The sequence below is a fragment of the Salvia hispanica genome, chromosome 3, assembly GCF_029641045.1.
Source record: "Salvia hispanica isolate PSC_SH4W2 chromosome 3, Shi_PSC_v1, whole genome shotgun sequence".
NCBI lineage: Eukaryota > Viridiplantae > Streptophyta > Magnoliopsida > Lamiales > Lamiaceae > Salvia > Salvia hispanica.
The window spans coordinates 12,069,980-12,090,091 of record NC_142694.1 but is presented as its reverse complement, the minus strand read 5'-3'; the positions used below and the strand labels follow the sequence as shown (position 1 = coordinate 12,090,091).

The 20,112-nt window shown below is 35.2% G+C and overlaps 1 protein-coding gene, 1 non-coding gene and 1 pseudogene across 4 annotated transcripts; all 3 read right to left on the bottom strand.

Moving 5' to 3' along the window:
* Positions 1 to 7,532: 7,532 nt before the first annotated feature.
* Positions 7,533 to 10,910, bottom strand: LOC125212335 (uncharacterized; annotated as a pseudogene). The gene is made up of 2 exons (XR_007174647.2): positions 10,332 to 10,910; positions 7,533 to 7,941 (listed from the first exon to the last, which is right to left on the bottom strand). The product of XR_007174647.2 is annotated as an uncharacterized LOC125212335 (transcript).
* On the bottom strand, positions 8,355 to 8,455 carry LOC148930184 (U6 spliceosomal RNA). Its single transcript, XR_016137490.1, has one exon. It is a non-coding gene; the product is annotated as a U6 spliceosomal RNA (small nuclear RNA).
* A 922-nt stretch (positions 10,911 to 11,832) lies between the features above and the next one.
* LOC125213539 (uncharacterized) lies at positions 11,833 to 19,398 on the bottom strand. 2 transcript variants are annotated; one of them, XM_048114140.2, is made up of 18 exons: positions 18,887 to 19,398; positions 18,709 to 18,769; positions 18,558 to 18,594; positions 18,331 to 18,470; positions 17,976 to 18,152; positions 17,640 to 17,718; positions 17,415 to 17,548; positions 16,897 to 17,036; positions 15,941 to 15,991; positions 15,743 to 15,825; positions 15,591 to 15,645; positions 14,986 to 15,100; positions 14,193 to 14,673; positions 13,899 to 14,112; positions 13,684 to 13,754; positions 13,045 to 13,213; positions 12,827 to 12,956; positions 11,833 to 12,698 (listed from the first exon to the last, which is right to left on the bottom strand). In XM_048114140.2, exons 1-18 carry the CDS (start codon positions 18,983 to 18,985, stop codon positions 12,007 to 12,009), a joined length of 2,928 nt encoding a protein of 975 aa, XP_047970097.2. In that variant the 5' UTR covers positions 18,986 to 19,398; the 3' UTR covers positions 11,833 to 12,006. The 2 variants fall into 2 exon arrangements, with proteins under 2 accessions (XP_047970097.2, XP_047970098.2); XM_048114141.2 differs by having other exon boundaries at positions 18,340 to 18,470.
* Positions 19,399 to 20,112: the final 714 nt, after the last annotated feature.

Below are 20,112 nucleotides of genomic sequence, written 5' to 3'. Positions count from 1 at the left end.
AGATCAAGATAGATGGGACCTTGATTCTTGCTTTTGCTTCATATTTATTAATTATGCATGATAAAAAAAATTAAATATATAGGTGGAGTGATTGTGAAAGAAAATAAATATTTTGTTGGATTTTCTCACAATTTTTTTTTTTAAAAAAATGTATGGATCAGTTTCACTAAATTGGAGGAGTTTAAGAAAATATAGGCATGTTAGTGCGTCAGAAAATTAAGGTAGAGACAAAGAGATTATGATTTCGATGGATTAGGAAAGCTGTGCTCGTTTAGGTATTTGTGTCTTCTCATTCTTTAATTTGATTATTATTAGAAGATTAACGCTTTCTTTAGACCCGATTCTCCACTTATAAAAGCAAAAGGGAACGCTTTAATGATTGCTTATACTCTCTCCATTCGCTATTGGGAGTCTCATTTGTTATCAACACGGGTTTTAAGAAGTGTTAAGAAAAATGAGTGGAAAAAAGTTAGTGGAATAGTGAAATGAGTGGAATGTGAATGGAATGAGTTAATGGAAGGCGAGACCTTATTACCATTTATGGTAAAAGTGAACCGAGACTTCTATTCACGGACGGAGGGAGTATTTCTTTAGATTTTTCCTCCAAAAATTTATTTTCTCTTTCATGAATTTTATAAAGCAAACCTAAAAAATGGATTTCATTTATCAAAGTAACAGTCACTTAAGTTAAATGTACATTTACTCTGAATTAAACACATTACTCTATTTTATACTACTTCAAGAATTACTACTAATATCATTAATTTTTTAAATTATTTAAAATTAAAATTTGATTTATTTATTTTCTACGTAACTTCAAATAAGTCCATCAAATACTCCTATGTTTTTCTCATATATGCGAATGCGTGCATAAAATGTTACTTATATAAATATTTCAATATTGTGGAGCAGAGAGTTACTCGACTAAATCAATAACAGAGCATGATAATATTATATCCTCAGCCACTTTATTAATTGCTTGATCAAGAAGTCCAAAATTTAGATAATAATTAGGTTTATGAGTGTTCATTTTTAAAGTACATGGTAAAGGTACTTTTTTTCTAAGAAAAAAAATCAAGAAGGGAAAAACAAGGGTCATTATATTGTTTAGCATTTTAAGATCTAGATTCTAGATTAGATGCGGAGATTATAATAAGAGGGCAATTAAAACAACATTATTATCATCTGTCGGTGATCAATTTCCATTTGATTATGAATAAAATGCGACATGGACTAATATGATAAGCCGTGAAGAAACTTTGCTATCTTTAATAATCATCGATTGATTAATAATGATAGGACCCCTTCCCACCCCAACACCCACCCACGCCACCCCCACATAGCTATATAGTCTTAATTTATTTTGATGGACATATGCTAGTTGGTGTTGAATCTATTCATCATCCATGTTCTTGTCATGTAAATAATAGAGCTATCAAATTATTTTAGTTGTCAAGTGTTAGTTGTAACCAATTTTAATAATCGTCAAGATCCCAATAATTAATTTTACCAAAGTTGTCGCGACAAATAAATTTACAAATTAGACTATAAAATACTAATAAAAAGGAGTATTAATTTCAATTTCACACTATATGCATGGGCGGATCGAAATCCAGTGTATGAAAAATAAAATCCTTATTTATATGGCCTATATCTAAAATTAACCCAGTCCAAAATATAGTATAATTTTAATATTTTGACATGTACAAAATTTAATGCGTGAAAGTACTAACTCTCTATCAAATTTTATTCCGTTCTGATTGTATGTAAATGGGTATAAAATGGAAATTCATTAACTCGAAATTAGGAGAAATCTGGAAAATAGTAAAAGAAATGGATATTTAATTACTTATTTATAATTTATACATGAAGCATTGCATGAGGGAGGTATAGTCCCACGATAGTTTGATTTAGATTTATAAAATAAAATATGAATCCATCCATATTGATTGTTTTATTTTTGTCAAGTGCACATATATAATAAATGAAGTTAATCGATAGATGCATGTGTCTCACTGAATAAATAATATATTTATCAGTTGCGAAATACGATTAATTAGGCCCTTACATTATGGCTTGGTAACCCTAGCAAGATAAATGGTCCATCTAACTGGAGAATATAGATAGGATCAAGTACATAAGAGAGCGTAGTCGTTTTGACAATATCCATATTGTCGGTTACGTTATGGTGATACTAACAACTTTGAATTGTGGTCGGGTTTTTTTTTTTTTTTTTGGGAATGTTTCATTACAATTAAGTTATTCCGTTAAAACAACTGTGAATCCATGACTGGTGTCCGGTGGTGGTCATATTTTTTTGGAATGTTTCGTTACAGTTAAGTGTATTTTTTTAGAAAAAATACACTTTACTTAATTTAATTTTATTTTATTATTACTTCACTTAATTTAATAGGAGTATATATTTATTTTTTAATCTCAATACCCAAAAAATGCATTAACATTAATGAGATTGATGAAGTACTATACTATTATATACCACTGCACTATACCTCTTAATTAAATACTATCTCCGTCTCATCATAAATAAGCCACTTCTTTTGGTACAAGATTTAAAAAATTGATATTTGGAGAGTTAAAATGGAGAAAGGAAAGTACGAGAGAAGGAAAATAGAGGAGTGAAAAGAATAAAGTAGGTGCATAAATAAAATACTTCAGAGAGAAATTTTTTTTTGTTAAAATTGAAATGACTCATTTATAATGGAACGTCCCAAAAAGAAAGTGACGCATTTATGGTGGAACGGGGGAGTGCTATTCGGAGTAGTATTTTGTCCACAATTATAGTCATTTTCTTCGTTTTGATCTATCCAATAAATTAGTCTCTTTTTAAAAAAATATTATTTTATTATACAATTAAGATCAATTATTAAATACAATTAAACACTGCTAATCATATAGAGTAGATGATTGTAGATGCTTGATAAGAATATGAAAAACTCAGGGGACATGTGGCATCAACTTAGTATTCACACATTCCAAGTAAAGTAACCACACCATGGCATTCATCAAACCCACCTCCATCATTCATTGTTGTAACCTATTATTGAGCTTGCCCTACCAAAAAAGCCAAATGAGATAACAGGATAAGCATCACGCCCACTATTCTATACATATGGAGAGAGAAATTATATAGCCCCACCACGACACTGCAAAAGAGCGAGACAAAGTAAAGAAGGGATGTAGCTAGCTAGATTGCTTACTACAAGAGAAGAGTAAATGAGTGGTGGTTATAGGATTTTATATTAAATGATCTTCTCATGATCAAGGCAACGTGAAGGGGAAGAATAATAAAGTACTCACTACTACTCTATCTATCTCAAGCATAGAGAAAAGGAAATTCTTGCCACCACAAATCTCCAACTCACTCTCTTGTGCCAAATTGCACTCAATTTTCTACTTTAAGCTTTTAAAAATCAGCACTCTTTTCTGCATATTTTGGATGAGCAAATAAAAGCGTACAATGCATGCCTTAATTTTTACTATACTGAATGTATTTAACAGTGCTCCCTCCGCTCGTGAAAAATGTCTCATTTTTTTCATTTGGGATATCCGTATTTTAAAGTCTTTTTGTTTTTTCCATTTTAAGTAAATGGACCTTATCGTTCATCTAAATTATTATAATCACATTATATTATAAAATCAATATACTCCATAAAAGTGGAACCCGCATTCCATTAACCTATTTTTCTATTTTACTTCACAAAGTTAAATAATTTTTTAGAACTCATGTCGAGTCAAAATGAAACTATAAATAGCGAATGGAGTGAATACTTCTTAACATGTATAAAAAGAGAAATGATGCCACTAAAGCATAATATCAATAAAGCATAAGGGCAGAATTGTACTACCTTCAAAATTAATTTCACTCTGTACTCCCATGGTCAATGGAATCAGAGCTATGATTTTTAAGAAAACTGCAAAATTAAAAATATCGATAAATTTTTTAAAGGTATAGAACAAAATAAATAAAGTTAAACGTGTATTAAATGAGAGTGATGTTTATTTTTTTAATACTCATTTTATAAAAATATTAGTAATAAATAATTAAAATGGGAAGAAAATAATTTTTTTTGGAAAGAATAATATAGAGAAGACCATCAGAGGGAGTATATATCATATTTTGAAGACATTAATGCCACCTCTATAAATTAGGCTCCACCCATATTTATTACTCCATTGCTTCCCGATAAATACGTAAAATAGGATCCAATATGATAGAGAGCCCAATTTGTTTTAATGGGGGCCCAAATCAAAGCCCAAGGTAAATTGTATAACTATTAGTACTTTAAAAGATTTCGAACATGTAGTACAAAACAAAATCTACTAACACGACCGGGCCATGAAGTCATGAGAAAATTTACTTTATGCAAATAAATAAGAGAGATATATGAAAATGGGAAATTGAAGGAAAAATCGTTACTTAGTTAGTTAATAAAATGATGTATAGTAATGTAATCTTTAACTATTTTATTAAAAAATTTGTAGTTTTTAGGGACGAAGGTAGTAAATTCGTGTTTAGTTAAAGGTTTTATTAAGAGCGTCTCCACTAGGAGAGGTAAATGAAGAGGTAAAATCATATAACTATCATATTTATTTTTTTTCTATTAAAAATCATTCTCTATGGGGAAAGGTATTTAAAAAGTTATTATACATTTTTCTATTTTAAAGATGTATTTTTTACTTCTCCGTCAATGGAGAGGTAAAATCTTAACTACCATATTTGCCTTTTTTCATAAAAAATCATTCTCCGAGGGAGAAGGTATTTGATAAGTCGTATTCTTAGCCTTGGTTACTATTCAGTATGTCGTGATTTGCATGTATTATCCGCAAAGAAGTTGCTTAAGTGTGCAGGATAAAGGGGTCCAAGTCAGTAGGAGACGGTTCGGATAACTCAGGTGAAAAGAGTGCTATAAGGGTGCAATACTGACCAGGATGCATGCCAGAGAAAAGGCTCGAGATGGAGAAGAAGGATTGCTGGGATGATCAACCATAGACAAGGGCAAGAGAGTCATTTCGCGAAGGAAGTCTACCCTAAAGGCAAGGGCAAGCCTTCCTATAAAAAAAGCCACTTGGAGAGAGAGAATGAGTTCTTAGTTCGGAGTCCAACCACTACACTTAGTTAGAATTCTCTCTCGAAGATCAGTTCCTTCAGCATTGTCCACATTCTTCTCGTTCCTCGCCACAGCCATGGTCACCTGAAGTTCCAGACGTCCATCGGAGAGTCATCATCCACCGTTCCAGCCAGTTCATCCATAGCACTAGCAGTTTCATCGCCCAGAGTGGCAAAAACAATCTTTACTCACTTTCTTAGTTTAATCTTACTTGCTTTCGTCATTGGATCTGTTGCAAACTTAAATCTTGTTGCCTTTTGAAGTATTTCGTTCAGATCCAAACGTTTTAGTTATGAAGTTTGTTTTACGCATCTCTCTTTGGTTTGAATCTGCTTCATTCTGCCTAGGAAAGTTAGATCTAGTAATCGCGTTTATTTTCTAACTGTTTACGCATGTCTTCGTTTGAGTAGGCTAGACATGGAGTTTGTTAATTGGAATTTCAAGTTCATGTCTCAGTTTAAGTTTTCGTGCATGAGTTTCTCGTTTTGCGTTCCCGTTACCACCTTGCATGTTAGCCAGTAGGAGTAATCTGGAGTTATTAGCCGCTAATCTTTGAGTTTAAGCTTTTAAATTGATGGATCTTATGTTTGAAGTTGTGAATCTGAGTTTATCCATGGAGTTTGTGTTCATATAATTTCTGTGCATACTTGTTGAAGAAGAAAACATCACAATCCATTTTTTCTAGGACCACTTTTGCTTTTTAGTTACTTTTTACTTTTGTCCTTTGATTTAAGTTTGTACCCTCCAAACCTGAACCTGTCAGAGTTGCCACCCAGCCACCACATATCTCCTGCTGTTCTAAATTTCCTTATTTAGTAACTGTCTACTTTCCACCTGTCCCTGAGACACCTTGTCCCCTATTTTCACGTACACAACCATATGTCGGTCACTTTCACGCCCACTAGTCAGTAGAGTACCATCTTTAAATTCCGCCTAGGTAGAACTCAACCCCAAATGCGTGGTAGCTAACCAAAACCCTTCAGATTATCACCACAATTATCCGAACATGTCCATCTCTGTAGGATTCGACCCTTACCTCCACTATACTAGCCAGTAGAAGTGGGTTGAGGAATTTATTTGATACCAGGTTCCGGTCGTCGTGCCAACGACTCAGCTTGGTTGGGATTCTCATCCTGGTCAGTTGGACGCACACTTAATTTAACACAACACCGAAAACCTGCACTTTCAGTATTACACTTTATACTTTTTAATCCATTCTGTAATACTCACTCCGTCCATAAAAAATAGAGCACAACTACCATTTTTGGCCGTCCACAAAAAATAGAGCACAATCATTTATGGAAAATTTTCAACAAATAATAACCTCACACATCATTCCACTAACATTATTTCTCTCTTACTTTTTCTCCTCTCTCTTACTTTTCTCCATTCTCTCTTATTTTTTTCTCTTCTCTCTTACTTTACCAATTCTACATTAAAACTCATGTCATACACAAATTGTTCTATTTTTAGTGGACGGAGGGAGTATTATTTTATTTATTTTTTTAAAAATTTACCTTTCTATATACCTTTATCTTTTGGAATGTGTTATTTTTTGGAAGGATATACTCCCTCTGTTACATACTAATAGAGTCATTTTGCGATTTTGGTACGTTTCATAATAATAGAGTCATTTCCCTTTTTAGTAAAAATCAACACTTTTTTCCACACCTACTTTACTCTCTCTTACTTTTTTTCTCTTTTCATCTCTTTACCTTTTTCATTTTCCATTTTATTATCTCTTTACTTAACTCACCTAACACAATTTTTCTTAATCTCCGTGCTGAAAAGAAGCGTCTCTATTACTATGGAACGGAGTGAGTATTTCACTTTATGATAAGGTAACTAGATATTATACCTGTTTCATTTACCTCTTCTTGTTGGCGATGCTCATATTTAAGTTAGACTTTATCGGATTGAGTTTTATTATATTGACACACAACAACGCTTTAATAATTCTAGTTATTTGCCACAATAAATTTCATTCCATCATCAAAGTCAAAAATACAAAGATCTCGAATAAAACATAGGTAAATATACGAAACATTTAGAAAAAGAAATTGAGAATGGGTCCCCAACGAAGCCACCACGTCTCCAAACGTTGGAACATACACGTCTCCAAACATTGGAAGATACGATAGATGATGCGTTTGTGCATAGGATCAGTCGTAAGATCTTCTGCACGCCTTATTTTTCTCTTCCAGATGAAATAACACACTCTTAGAGGAAGAAACATTCCCTGGTAAGTAGTCATGGTAATGTACCAACTCTTTAATAAGACAACATCAATATAGAGGGCGAGTTCCAATGATTTTTCTATCGGGTCTGGAGTGATCACAACTATCGATGTAGCATAACACAACGTGATAGCTAACACCGCCAAATTCATAGCAGACCAACCCATCCTCAGGTTAGACATATCAGATTTTCCATCGGTGTTCACTATCAGTGCGATGAGGGATGAACAGAATGCTATCACGTTCAATTCTACCACATAATCGTATATGTGGCGATGAGTGTATGCGATCACAGCCTCACCTGCCTTGTGTGATGGCGTGTCATCCTGCCACACGCCACCAGGTGGGTTCACCGTGCTTTGGAATGCTATCGATGCGGTCAACATCATCAACGAGTCAGCCAACTTCATATTGTGAATTGGTGCTGCTTTCAAACTTGACAAGACTCTTTTGATTTCAGAATAACTCTCAGTTATGTTCCAAGGGGAATCATTCAAGATTTGTGCTTCTGTTTTGCCCATGGAATTGAATGTTTGGCTCTTTATTTCGATGTTTTCCACTAAATATTGTACAGTCTGTCATAAACAATAAAATACGGGAAATGAAACCATTGAAATTTTTGGCTGCTAAAACTTTTATTGGCGGATTAACTGTTGTGACAGAATAGAGCAGTTATTCCAGCATTGGTGCGCCCTACTTCTATATAAATAGGCACACAGACGACAGGCTAGGCTAGAGTTGTCAACTGGGCCGGGTTGGCCCAGCCCTGGCCCGACCCATAAGCGAAACAAAGCGGGCCTGGGTTGGGCTCATTAGTTGAAATGGGCTCCAATTGGGTCATTTTGCAAACCCAGGCCCGGCCTAGGCCCAGGACCATTCGAAGCCCAGCCCAGGCCCAGGACAAGCCCAGGCCCGGCCCAGGACCGGGCCCATCAGAGACCTACCTTCTATAATTAGTTTTTTTAAAACGTGATTAGGTGATTAATCACTAATAATAGTATATTTCTCTATTTATGCATGTCATCTTGTGTACGAGACATGTTAATTTTGTCTATATCATTCCAATATTTTGGATGTCTCTGAATGGACTCAAGTAGTAATAGTTTAATATCAACATAAGTTTCCAACTAAATCATGTATGAAACATTCAATCTTGATTACATCTAATTTTCTTTTACTCCCTCCGTTCCCCAAAATTCGTCACCATTTGACCCGACACGGGTTTTAAGAAATGTAATAGAAAATGGGTTGAAAAAGTTAATGGAATGTGGGTCCTACTTTTATATATTAGTTTTATAATAAAATGTGAGTGTGAATGAGTTAGTGGAATGTATGGTCCACTACAAAAAATGATAAAAGTGAAAGGTTACAAATTTTTAGGACGGACGGAAATGAAAATAGGTGACAAATTTTCAGGGACGGAGGGAGTATAATTTTTTTAATCCAAGATGTAAAAAAGATGATTCTGAAGTTTATCTTTAAGAATATTACGTATTCAAACCTTAATATATGATGATGATTGTAGAATTCTTTAAATTTGTTAGTTAGTTCATATACTTGTAGCTTTAAAAATACAATATCAACCCATATGTCATCATCTACTAACAAAACTAACAATATTGATTATTCCTTTAGTTATACACTTACTTTTAAATAGAATAAAGAACATGAAAAATATTGTTGATACAAAGTCAATAAATGAACTTAAACACATTATTAAATTTAGATTTAGTTACTGAGATATAAAAATAAAGTTATATGTTTTATTTTTGCATATACATACAGGGTCTTATTCTAATGCTTATAGCACCCTAATCCAAAATCAAGACTAAATCTCCACCATTGGATTTTAAAATGAGTGGATGAGATTAAAGCTCACAAATCTCAATAAATAGTAGACAAAATATCAACAAAAGGGTAATATCGTCATTATGTCATCATATGATAATTTTCGTGGGTGTTTTTTTATATCAACATTGTGTATTACAAATATCAACAATATGATATAAGAATATCAACATTAGTACAAGAAAATATCAACACATATTTATTGAGATTTTTACATGGTTTTATTGAGATTTTTTGATGCATTTGTTGATAAAAATCTGGGTATCAACATTTACGAAAACTAAAATAAAAAATATTAAATTTTATCATTCGAACGTCGTCGGAACATATGCAATTGAGATCTCGTTTGAATCCTTATTAAATTATCTTTAATTTGATATATTTTTTGCGAAAAAATAATTTAAATTGAGAGAGTTACGTAAATTTAAAGATTTGAGATGATTTTGAGGAGAGAGAAAGTAGTTAGTTATAATTACTACATATAGGATTTGACATTAATACCCTTTTAATTTAATTAATAATTATTTAAATTTAAAATATATTACACTTGGCATTATATTAACCACAAGATCTTCTAATCTAATGGTTGAAAATTGGTCTCAATTTGGGATTGGTAATTAGCTAGCAATGGATTACATCCCTATACATACATTTAGGATATCTTTAAAATACTTAAAAAAAAAATTTAAACAAAGCCCAACCCAGCTCGGGCCGGGCCCACATGGAAAGTGGGCCTGGGCTTAGCAAAATTAGAAAAAGCCCGGTCCAGCCCAGCCTGCCTCAGACCTGGGCCTGGGTTGGGCTGGGCCTCAATATAGGCGGCCTCGGCGGGCCCGGCCCGGCCCACTTGATATCTCTAGGCTAGGCCCAATACAAAATTAAGACTTAAAACAGAAACATGTAATAGCGAGACCCTCGTTCAACTAGCAGCAAACTATACGGATTCAAAGCATACTAACATTAACATATATCGATGAAAATAGAATCTACCGATAATTTTATTGACAGATATTTTGCTCTTTGGACTTTGGATGGTTTCCGCCGGTAAGATGCAAGTTTTTTGTAATGGTATTTTAAAAATGAATACATAGAAAATATGAAGTGATGGTTTAATTACCTCAAATTGGTTGTACCTCACAGCCAAATGCATTATTGTCTCCCCATCCTCGTTAATAGCATGCACAAGCTCTTCTCCCAACTTCTCTACCAAAACCTTCAAAGTCCTAAGCTGGCCGTGTTTCACGCACAAGTGCAGCACGGTCTCTCTGCGATGTACCCTCTCCATAGCAGGCGAAAGACTCTCTTGGAAAAGACTTTCCAAGACCTCAACATGGCCTTTCATGGCTGCAATATGAACCGGGTTCATATCATGACAGTCTCGCCACCAGCAAGCCTCTGGAGCTACTGATAACAGCTTTTGACAAATCTCAACGTGTCCTTTCATGGCCGCAATATGAAGAGGCGACAACTTCTGGGAGTCTAAAATCCAAGCTAGCTGCGGGTTAAGGTTAACGACTACCTCAACGATGGATGTTTGTCCATGCATTGCCGCTATGTGTAGAAGATTTCTCGAACATGGAAACGAGATTCCATGAACAAGATATGGATCTTCTTCAAGTAGCCGTACAAGTGTTGTGACATCTCCTTTTGATGCTGCCTCGTAGAGTTTTCTTTCTGCTACTACTTCACTCACCATTTCTTTCTTTTTTCTTTTCTCTCTAGTTTCTGCTTTTCTTCTTCTTATTCACAAATGGAGTAATTTATATACACATCCAAATGACTTCGTTTGTCCCACAAGTAAGTTCTACCCAATTTCCTCACTACTTCACAATATGTTAAAAATAATTCACCACGTAAAAAATTGATGTTCTATTTTTTTTATTACTAAAGCCACATCCGCATTCTAAATCTCTTTATTGACTTTCCTACAAAAATCCATGTAATATTTTTGTCCATGAAATAATTTACTCTTTGGACCTACATATTGATGTCATTCACCACTATTGACACCCATTTTCCAATATAATATTTTTGGTTGTATATCCCTTTTCATACTAATCTTATCTTATAAGTGGAATACTGAATAAAATAGCATATCTACAAAGACTGATGTTATTAATCGGAAGATTAGTGTGAATTCGTGACTAGAGTGTTAAGTAGGACCCAGGAAATTAAGCATAAATTTCTCTGTTAATAACTCTGTCAACATCTAATTACAAAAAAAAAAAAAAAAAAATCTAATTCAAGCCGTGGAAATGACGTACACAAATTTTAATTTTTATATGTCGAGCGTTTAAATGCAACCTACAGAAAACACGTAGGAATATGTTAAGTTATTCGTTTGAAATGTTTGATCAAATCATGAACATCAGTTCGATGTAGGAATAATTTTCATTTTATAGTTTAATTGGAGAATCCTTAGAAATCTCTAACTGAGCATAGTCCATCTAAAGTATTTGAGAATAGTATTGACATTTTTTCAATCATTCCAATGAGATTTTGCTTAAATATATTGGTTACGCTTAAGTATAAAGGCTACATCCGGCGGTACATATCATAACATACATAATAGATCGTATAGCCAAAACGTGTATGATATTTTCAACAATACAATAATATGTCTCGAAGGAAGATTTTTATTTCTTATATATTTCTCCATTGATATATTTCTCCATTGATATATAGCCAAAATGAGTTTTGTTAATTTTCTTTTTTTCATGTTACAACAAAGTGTATTTGGATCAAAATTTCAAGGAAACAAGCATACAGCTGAAATAGGTAAACACCGAGGATTATGACTGAAACCATCTTTTAAGGCTCTTAGTGCCTTGCTTTTTGCCATCAGACTGGGTAGAACTGCTTCCAGTGAATTTGGACCTGTACTGTTCAATCAGCTTGTCCAGTTTATCCGTTACATCGCGCCCCACTGGGTCGCTTCTTTTCCTGCGTTTCCTGTTCCTCTCACCACCATCACCTTCCGTTGATTGATCGAATTGCTCACGAGGCATTCTTTTTCTTGGCATCCCGGTATCTCTTCCTTCTTTCTTAGTCACGGTATTGCTTTGTATAGGCTCCTGACCACCAGCCTCCCTACCTTTCCTCTGACCAGAAACATTCATGTTGGAGTTGGACTGGTTCTCGGGAGGAGGAACTCTGCTCTTTGAAACTTTTCTAGGACCTTTCTGCCATTTCTTGCCGCCTTCCTCAGCCACCATTCCTTCGGTGCTTTTGTTCGCCAGTTCCCCTCTTTTGTTATCGTAAGTCCTCACTGAGGCATCTCCGTCTCTAAAATTGTGTATTCTTGGGTTAGAGTTTCCAATGGAACCCCCTCTGCCTGAATGAGTATTATTTTGCCCAAAATTCCCTCTAGCGTCGTGTGGACCCTGAAGTTGCTGTGCTTGAATCTTTTCTGCCCGAAGTTTCAGCTTCTGCACGTTATCTAGTGCAAACTCCACAATGGGGCGATGTTCAGGTCCGAAGATTTCTATAAGCCATCAAGAATGTTGCATTAATTTTATTGAGACAAATTGCAAAAGTTCCGGTGATAGATATTATCGTGGTACTCATCTAAAACCGTAATTGAGTATTGTAGTAATTGATAGAGAGACTGACCAGGGTTATTATTGAGAACTCTCAGGGCCACGAGTGCATGTTGATGCTCTGTGAACTCTAAGAAAGCCACTCCACGTGGGCGACTTTTTTCACCTTCTTTTCGGACTTTTGAATCCTTCAAGATCTTTATCTTTACTTGCAGAAACAATTCAATAAATAAGATGTAAAAAATAAACAAATCAACAATAACTGCATTAGCTACTAATAACGGCTCCAACCTGTCGAATTACAGGCTTTTGCTTTGTTGCACGAGAAATTACTGCATTCAAAAAAAGCTTTTTCAAATCTCTTTCATTCTTAGTCTTTGGCACATTGTATACAATAAGCCTTGTGTCTGATACACGGAAGTTTGGAGATTGAAGCTTAGACATCTTATCTTCGTGCAACCTACAATATGAGACAGCTGGATCATCATATATGAAAAGTGAGAAAAACAACTATCACTACACATATTAGCTCCATCGTACTAAAATTAAGGAAAGAAAAATAACTCAAGATAGGAACAACAATATTTTTTTTAGTTTCCGAAACCAATACAGCTAGGTATGAATAATATGACAAACATCAAGCACATTAAAAAATGTGCTTATTACAGAAGATGCATAACCAATTCTATCAGTGATACTAATCTTTGATATATATCGGATCTTATTCACTTAGTAGATGTTTTTTCACTCTTTAATAGCCTAACAGGCTTCAGGCACATAAGAAGCAACCTTCAAGTCTGGAAGGTAACAATTATACCGATAGTTGGTGGAACAAAGAACTATTTAATTTATGCACTTTTCATGTAATCATACAAATGTCCATGTTTTCAAATTCTGGTCTGAACATATTTATAGAAGAGTAACACTTACTTCTTCCTTTTTGTCATATCACTTGCTGAAACTCCTTCGGCAGCAGGCATTCCTTCCATTATATAACCCTCCTGTCGAGAATTGACCAAACGTAAATATGGGTGTTATTAGTAATTAGCATAAGAGAACTATATATAAATTGTTGTGTTCTATATAAACATTCAAATGTTAATAAGAAGACGACTGATAGGAAAGTAGAAGAATCTGGAGAGAACCTTAGCCAGGTATACATTGCGGTGGTCACCATCCTCTTTCTTTGCCTTATCTAGTGCCTTATCATTAGCTGTTTTTTTGTCCAGAGCCTTAAGAACTTTCACTGGCCGGCCTTTGATTAAGATCCCCAGACCAGCTACTGTGTTGGCTGCTGATAGTGCAGCATTAACTGCATCTGTTGTTGTAAACTTGAGAAATCCAGTTCCTCTTGGGCGCCTGCAGAGATGATAAGTTTACATAAACCTTGATTATATTTAAATAATAGTAAATCATAAAATAAAATGCAGAATCCTTACTTTGTTACAGGATGAAGAACCAACATAAAGGTCTCCACTCCACCAAATGCAGAAAAACGTTGTTTCACTTCCTCAACGGTGATATCAAAGGGAAGGTTGCTAATGAAAATCGTTCGCTGCAACTCTTCTTCCCCTTGAGGGTATGTTATTTTAGGTTTTTCTTCACTTACACTAGTGGTGGTGGCAACCTGGGTGCCCAATACATCAGATGACTTACTTTCAACTGACAAGGGTTTATCAATGTTTCCTTTAGATAGCTCTGAGTCATCACCACCAACAACATTTCCAGAAGATGACGAAATAATGTTCTGAAGTACATTTTTTGTTATCTCCGCCTCTTCTTCAAAATTAATTTCACTTTTATTCTCATTGTCAAAGGAATCGGACTCATCAGCAGAATTATCACCATCCAGTTCAGATTTTCTAAATGGTTCTACATCATTGTCGTCTGATTCACTACTGCTTCCATCACCTTCCTCCTCTGCAAAAAAAAATAAATCTCACGCTGAGTTTAACTTAGTATCCAAATCCAAAATGCCATCTTAACTAGTACCGAAGATAAGGCTACCAACTAAGTGATAAAGTACAAAAAACTAAAAACAAGATGGTAAATTTATGCAGTGTTGCAGTGGCCAGTGTGCACTACAAATAAAAGATAGCTAAACCCACTGCATAAAATTACTAGCAGAATAAAGCACTGGGTAAATAAAAACTCATGGAGAGTGAGTGTTCAATTATAAAAGAGATGAAAGTGAATAAGATAGAGAGAGCATGAGAAAGCTATGTAGAATACCATCTCCTGTGGGGGCAGAAGTATTATTTCCAGATGCATAGATCTTTTTTGAAACAGCCCAGTCAACAGCAACTGGTCTTTTACCAATTTTTTTCCCATTTAATTTTTGGATGGCCTGCGCGAGTGAAATCAAAGATGTAGCGTACTTATCATGTTCTGAAAAGCCTAATGTTTACAGCAGAATTTTGGAAGCCAGAAAGTCTGCACGTTATATATAACACAGATTTAAACACTTTTCTACCATTTCCCCAAATCCATATATGGCACACATGTTTTCATATTATTTATGCATGTATGACCCCAAGCACAAGATTATCTTTCCATCAAAACTTACAACAAATCCCTGGAGAATAATAGCAGCAGGCAACAACAGCACAGGCTGTGCATGCATCAAGATATTACTACATTAGGTACATTATTCATCATACAAGCTGAACCTCATGCATTAGGCAAGTTTTATGTTCTCAATCACCAATCTTGAAGCTATCCTCTTTCTTTATTTTGGGTTCTTTATCTATAAAAAAAATGACAAGATACCTCCTAGGCCAATTGACTACAGTACTGAACAGGAAATTTCATATCAAGTTTCTTTCATTAAAACATACTTTTTCTGCATCTTGCTTTGATGTGAATTTAACAAATGCAAATCCTTTGGATGACCTGTAAAAGGAAAATAGAAGCAAAGAATAAGTAAAACAGTAAATGCAGGTCAAGAGAAGAATAGCTCAATCAAAGAGACAAATTTTCATAGGAATACCCAGTCCCTGGATTTTGTGGAATAACTACATCCCATACAAATCCTATAGTACCAAACATCTCTCTTATCTCAGCCACTTTAGCCTGCAAAGCAATAGTCGACAAGAATGACCAATTACCGAGAAAGATCCTCCAAAAGTATAACAGACCAGTGATTATCAAACCTACAAAATAAAATATCTGAGTATATGACAAGAACCTTGAATGGAAGATTTCTCACAATAAGCTTCCACTTCTGAGTTTTAGAGCCCTGGTACAACACATATTTTTTGGTCAAAAATCATGATAAGGCGTCCAGAAGAAACAATGTATGATGTCTAATAGGAATTGAAGGAATAAGTGGCAACCAGAATATAAATGTACAAGCTACAAAACATACAGGTTAAGCCAAGAAAGCAGAACATCTTATATGGAGTAAATGATAGAACAAGTTCAGTAACGATTAAACAAAAGATGCCATAGTTTGGAATCTCAACCTGAATATGACCGGTAATTTTCAGAACCAGATTTGACCAAACTCAACCCGTACAATAGAACGTTTACACAGCTTAAAGCAATCCAAGTATTACAAACAACCAGAAAACTAATATGCAATCAAGAGACCTGCTTGCATAGTGTGACATTTAGGAGGACTGAGACAAAAAGTTCAGCAAAAAAAAGAGGAAAAATTAACCCTAAAGAATTATGACACAGACCAACTTTGTGGTTGCCAGGTTCACAAATTTCAAAAATTTAATAACCATATCTATTAAGGTGGAACCAAGAAGATTAACATTGGTGCCAAACTACATTGCGCTTTTAAGTTATGCGATAGGGAACAGCTATAAGCTGACTAGTACTGAACAATGGAACAAGCCAGAATTCAAAACCAATAAAACAAAATCCAAATTTATTTTTTATAGTTAAACTTGTTAGCATAAAGTAGCCATGTAGAATATCCAAAGTTTAGAGACACATTAAAATCCTACCAATCAACCCAACAGCCAAAGACATGTTCTACACAACAAGAATGCTAAGTTTAGAGACATGGTAAAAATCCATACAACAAGTGAAACAGAAGTCCATATTAGTGCATTTTTTATCAAGTGGAGTACAAAATTGCCACACAATTTGCACATCAAATGGGAAAATCCTGAGAACAAAATGTATCTCTACCTCCCCACCAAGTTGGCGTGCCCAAACAGATCTCCCTTGTATCTCTTTCAGGTGTAGTAATGCAACACACGCACGAGCTGATTTTACACTTGTATAAAGTACAGAGGAAGCATTCATTTTGCATCCATCTTGAGCTAACCCTGAAAATTTTGAAATAAACAAGTAGATATTACCACACCAATACCATATACAGGCACTCAAAGGCTAAAGAACATGATAAATTATAAGGTAGGAAATGAAACAGAATTTACTGGTAACATTCTATCTAATATTTATGAAATCCCATACTGCAACCTAGTGTGCACTATCTTGTGGAACGGAAATAATTTTCTCCGATTTTTTGGAATTAATTGGTGCAGGTAGCAATCTTTAAAATCGCAACTTGTTTATATTATTCACACTACTATCAGTACCATTTGCTTGTAAAAGCCAGAAAAGGATGAAACAGAGAGATCACTGAGAATCATATGCCTCATGAATCATGATTGAATATTGAGTTTCTTCAGGTTTATTATTACCATGGTGTTGAAGTTCTCCCTCTGGAAGTGGGTAAGTTACAGAGCATACAGTCCCAACCTCTCTTGCTATAAGATGAACTTCCTCGGCCATATCGTTATCAAGGAGATTGCCAAATATGACAGTCTTAGCAACCCTGCTTATCATTAATTTAAGACCACAACAAATGAATCAATAGATTGAAACTAATTACAGTGATTGCGTCGTAGGTTATGCTTGAACTAAACCTTTGCTTTTCTGATACTTTTGCTTCGGCAGGGGCAGCAGTTGAAACATCCTTCCTTTTTCTTTTCTCCCCCACAGCAACTAATCATTACAAATTGATAGTGATGAAATCACAACTGGAAATATAATGTGTGAGCGTGTAAGGGAATGTGCTTGGTTTGGGGTTTTAGGAGATAGGGAATGGCAATGAAGTGTGGTATTTTTGAGTCAGGTAATGAGTCATCATTTGCAACCGGGAATGGAACATACTCCCTACAAGAGGGGTGTATGAAATACATTCACTATCCATCCCCTAAAGTTCCAAGCACTCCCTAAATCTGAGCAGTCAGAAACCGAACCTTTTCCTTTAATACTTGGAGTCTTTTCAGGTTTGTATGCAACTACATTTTTAACAGCTTTGTCTACCACTGCAGTTTCAACGGCTTTGCCTGCAACTGCAGTTTCAACGGCTTCGTCTGCAACTGCAGCTTCAACAATTTTTTCATTCTTTGTTTGGCCAGCTTCCTCAGATTGGCCTAAAAGAGTGAGAGAAAAACAATAGATTGAAACATTTCCATTACTCCACCAAAATGATCACATATTCACGTGACAGGGAGAAGACAATAACTAGCACATCAACTCCAACTATAAATTTAGTTACACTCTAGGTGACGGTAAAATTTTACATATAACAGCACGTTGTAAATAACATACTCACAAGACCTTGATTCTCTTGAGCTCGGCGTTGCTCAAGTGGAGCACGATGTGTAGCTAGTTTAGCCACAATCTTTCGACCACCGAGAGTTGAACCATTTTTCAGCTCAACAGCACGATTAGCATCTTCAACAACAGCACTGTAATCAGATTATACATCCAGTATATTAGCCACACCTTGTGCCAATTCAGAAAAATGATCACTCCAAAATCCAAAAACAACTTACAATTGAACATAGCCAAATCCTCGGTGTTCAGTTGACCCTATCATACAAAAAAAGTGCAATGAGAAGCATAGATGTAGAAGGAAAAAAAATGTTTAAGCTAGCATAAACTATACAAGTATCAAATTAAAAAAAAACAGCTCAGGTAGCATACCCTTCTTCATAACCATAAAGCACCGTCGTATTGGTCCGACATCACTGAACGCTTCTTCCAACTAATGTCAATACGATAAGAGACAAATATTAACAAATATGTGCATATTTACACACATGTATAACAAATATTACAGGAAACAAACAAAAGAGCACGAAATAAGTATGTGAGAAGCTACCTGAGCGTTAGTTAATGAAAACGGCAAATTCGCAACGAAAATGGTTGAAGGAGATTGTTGATTTTCGCCTCCGCCTTTCTTACTCTTGTTTTTTCCCATCGCTAATTATACTCGTGAAAAAAAAAATTACCATATGAGGAAGAAGTAGGAAAAAAAAAAAGCACAGTTCGAAGTTGTCGGGTCGCCGGCGGTTGAGGCGCCGATTTGTGGTGGCGACTGGCGAGTTCGTGATGAGGATTATCTATCAATATAAAAAAGTGCCGGTTTTTTGACTTGCCATGTGGCACGTTTTGGCAGGAAAGTCACTCATTGGTAAAAAAAAAGACAGAGATTATTGGATAAAAAATGTCCGGCAACAGCTCCGACCAGAGGGCAGCAGGCTGAGGAGTGAGGGAGATGGGCGCGGTGGCGGTGGTGGCGAGGCGAGTTCCGCCGATTGAGAGAGGGAGAGTGGAGGCACAGATCTGAAGAGAGAGAGATTGAATTGGGCCTCATTCATTTAGGGTTTATAGAGATTTTCATTATTTTGGGCTTTTAGTGTGTTAGGTTTTAATTTTATGGATTGGAAACGTCTATAATTAATTTCCGTATTATTTAGTGTTCTAAATTAAAAGACGATGTTATTAGGTGTGTATTACTATGTTTTATAAGGTTTTAGATTAGATTTTACTACATGGGGAAGTAGACGACATTGTTTTGCCAACTACATAAGTCTCATTAGGGGTGGGGAAACGGTTCTCGGTTCTTGGTTAACCGAGAACCGAACCTTATTTTTTCGGTTAACGGTTAACCGAGAACTGAAAAAATAAGGTTAAGGTTCGGTCCCGGTTAGTGGGTTTAGGATTTAGGCGGTTCCAGTTCTAACCGAGAACCGAAAGGTTAGAACCGAAGAACCGATTAGTGTGTTTCATTTTGATTTTTTATAGATTCATTTTAATTTCATAAACTCAAACTCTATGTCCCCATAATTTGTATGCATTTTAGACAAGAGAATACACAAATCAAAGAGATAACTAATCTCATGATAGCTACTTTGTTTATTAAAATTTAGAACTTACCGTATTAGATAAATATAGAGCATTAGCAAATAACTTAAACATCCCATAATGATATAAGTACATTGACTTATCTTCCTCTCTCAGCTAAATTCTCGTAGCACGCCGACACCGTTGCTCTCTCCCACACTGGCTACGACGAGGCTGCTGCTTTCTCCTTGTTGCGCTGCT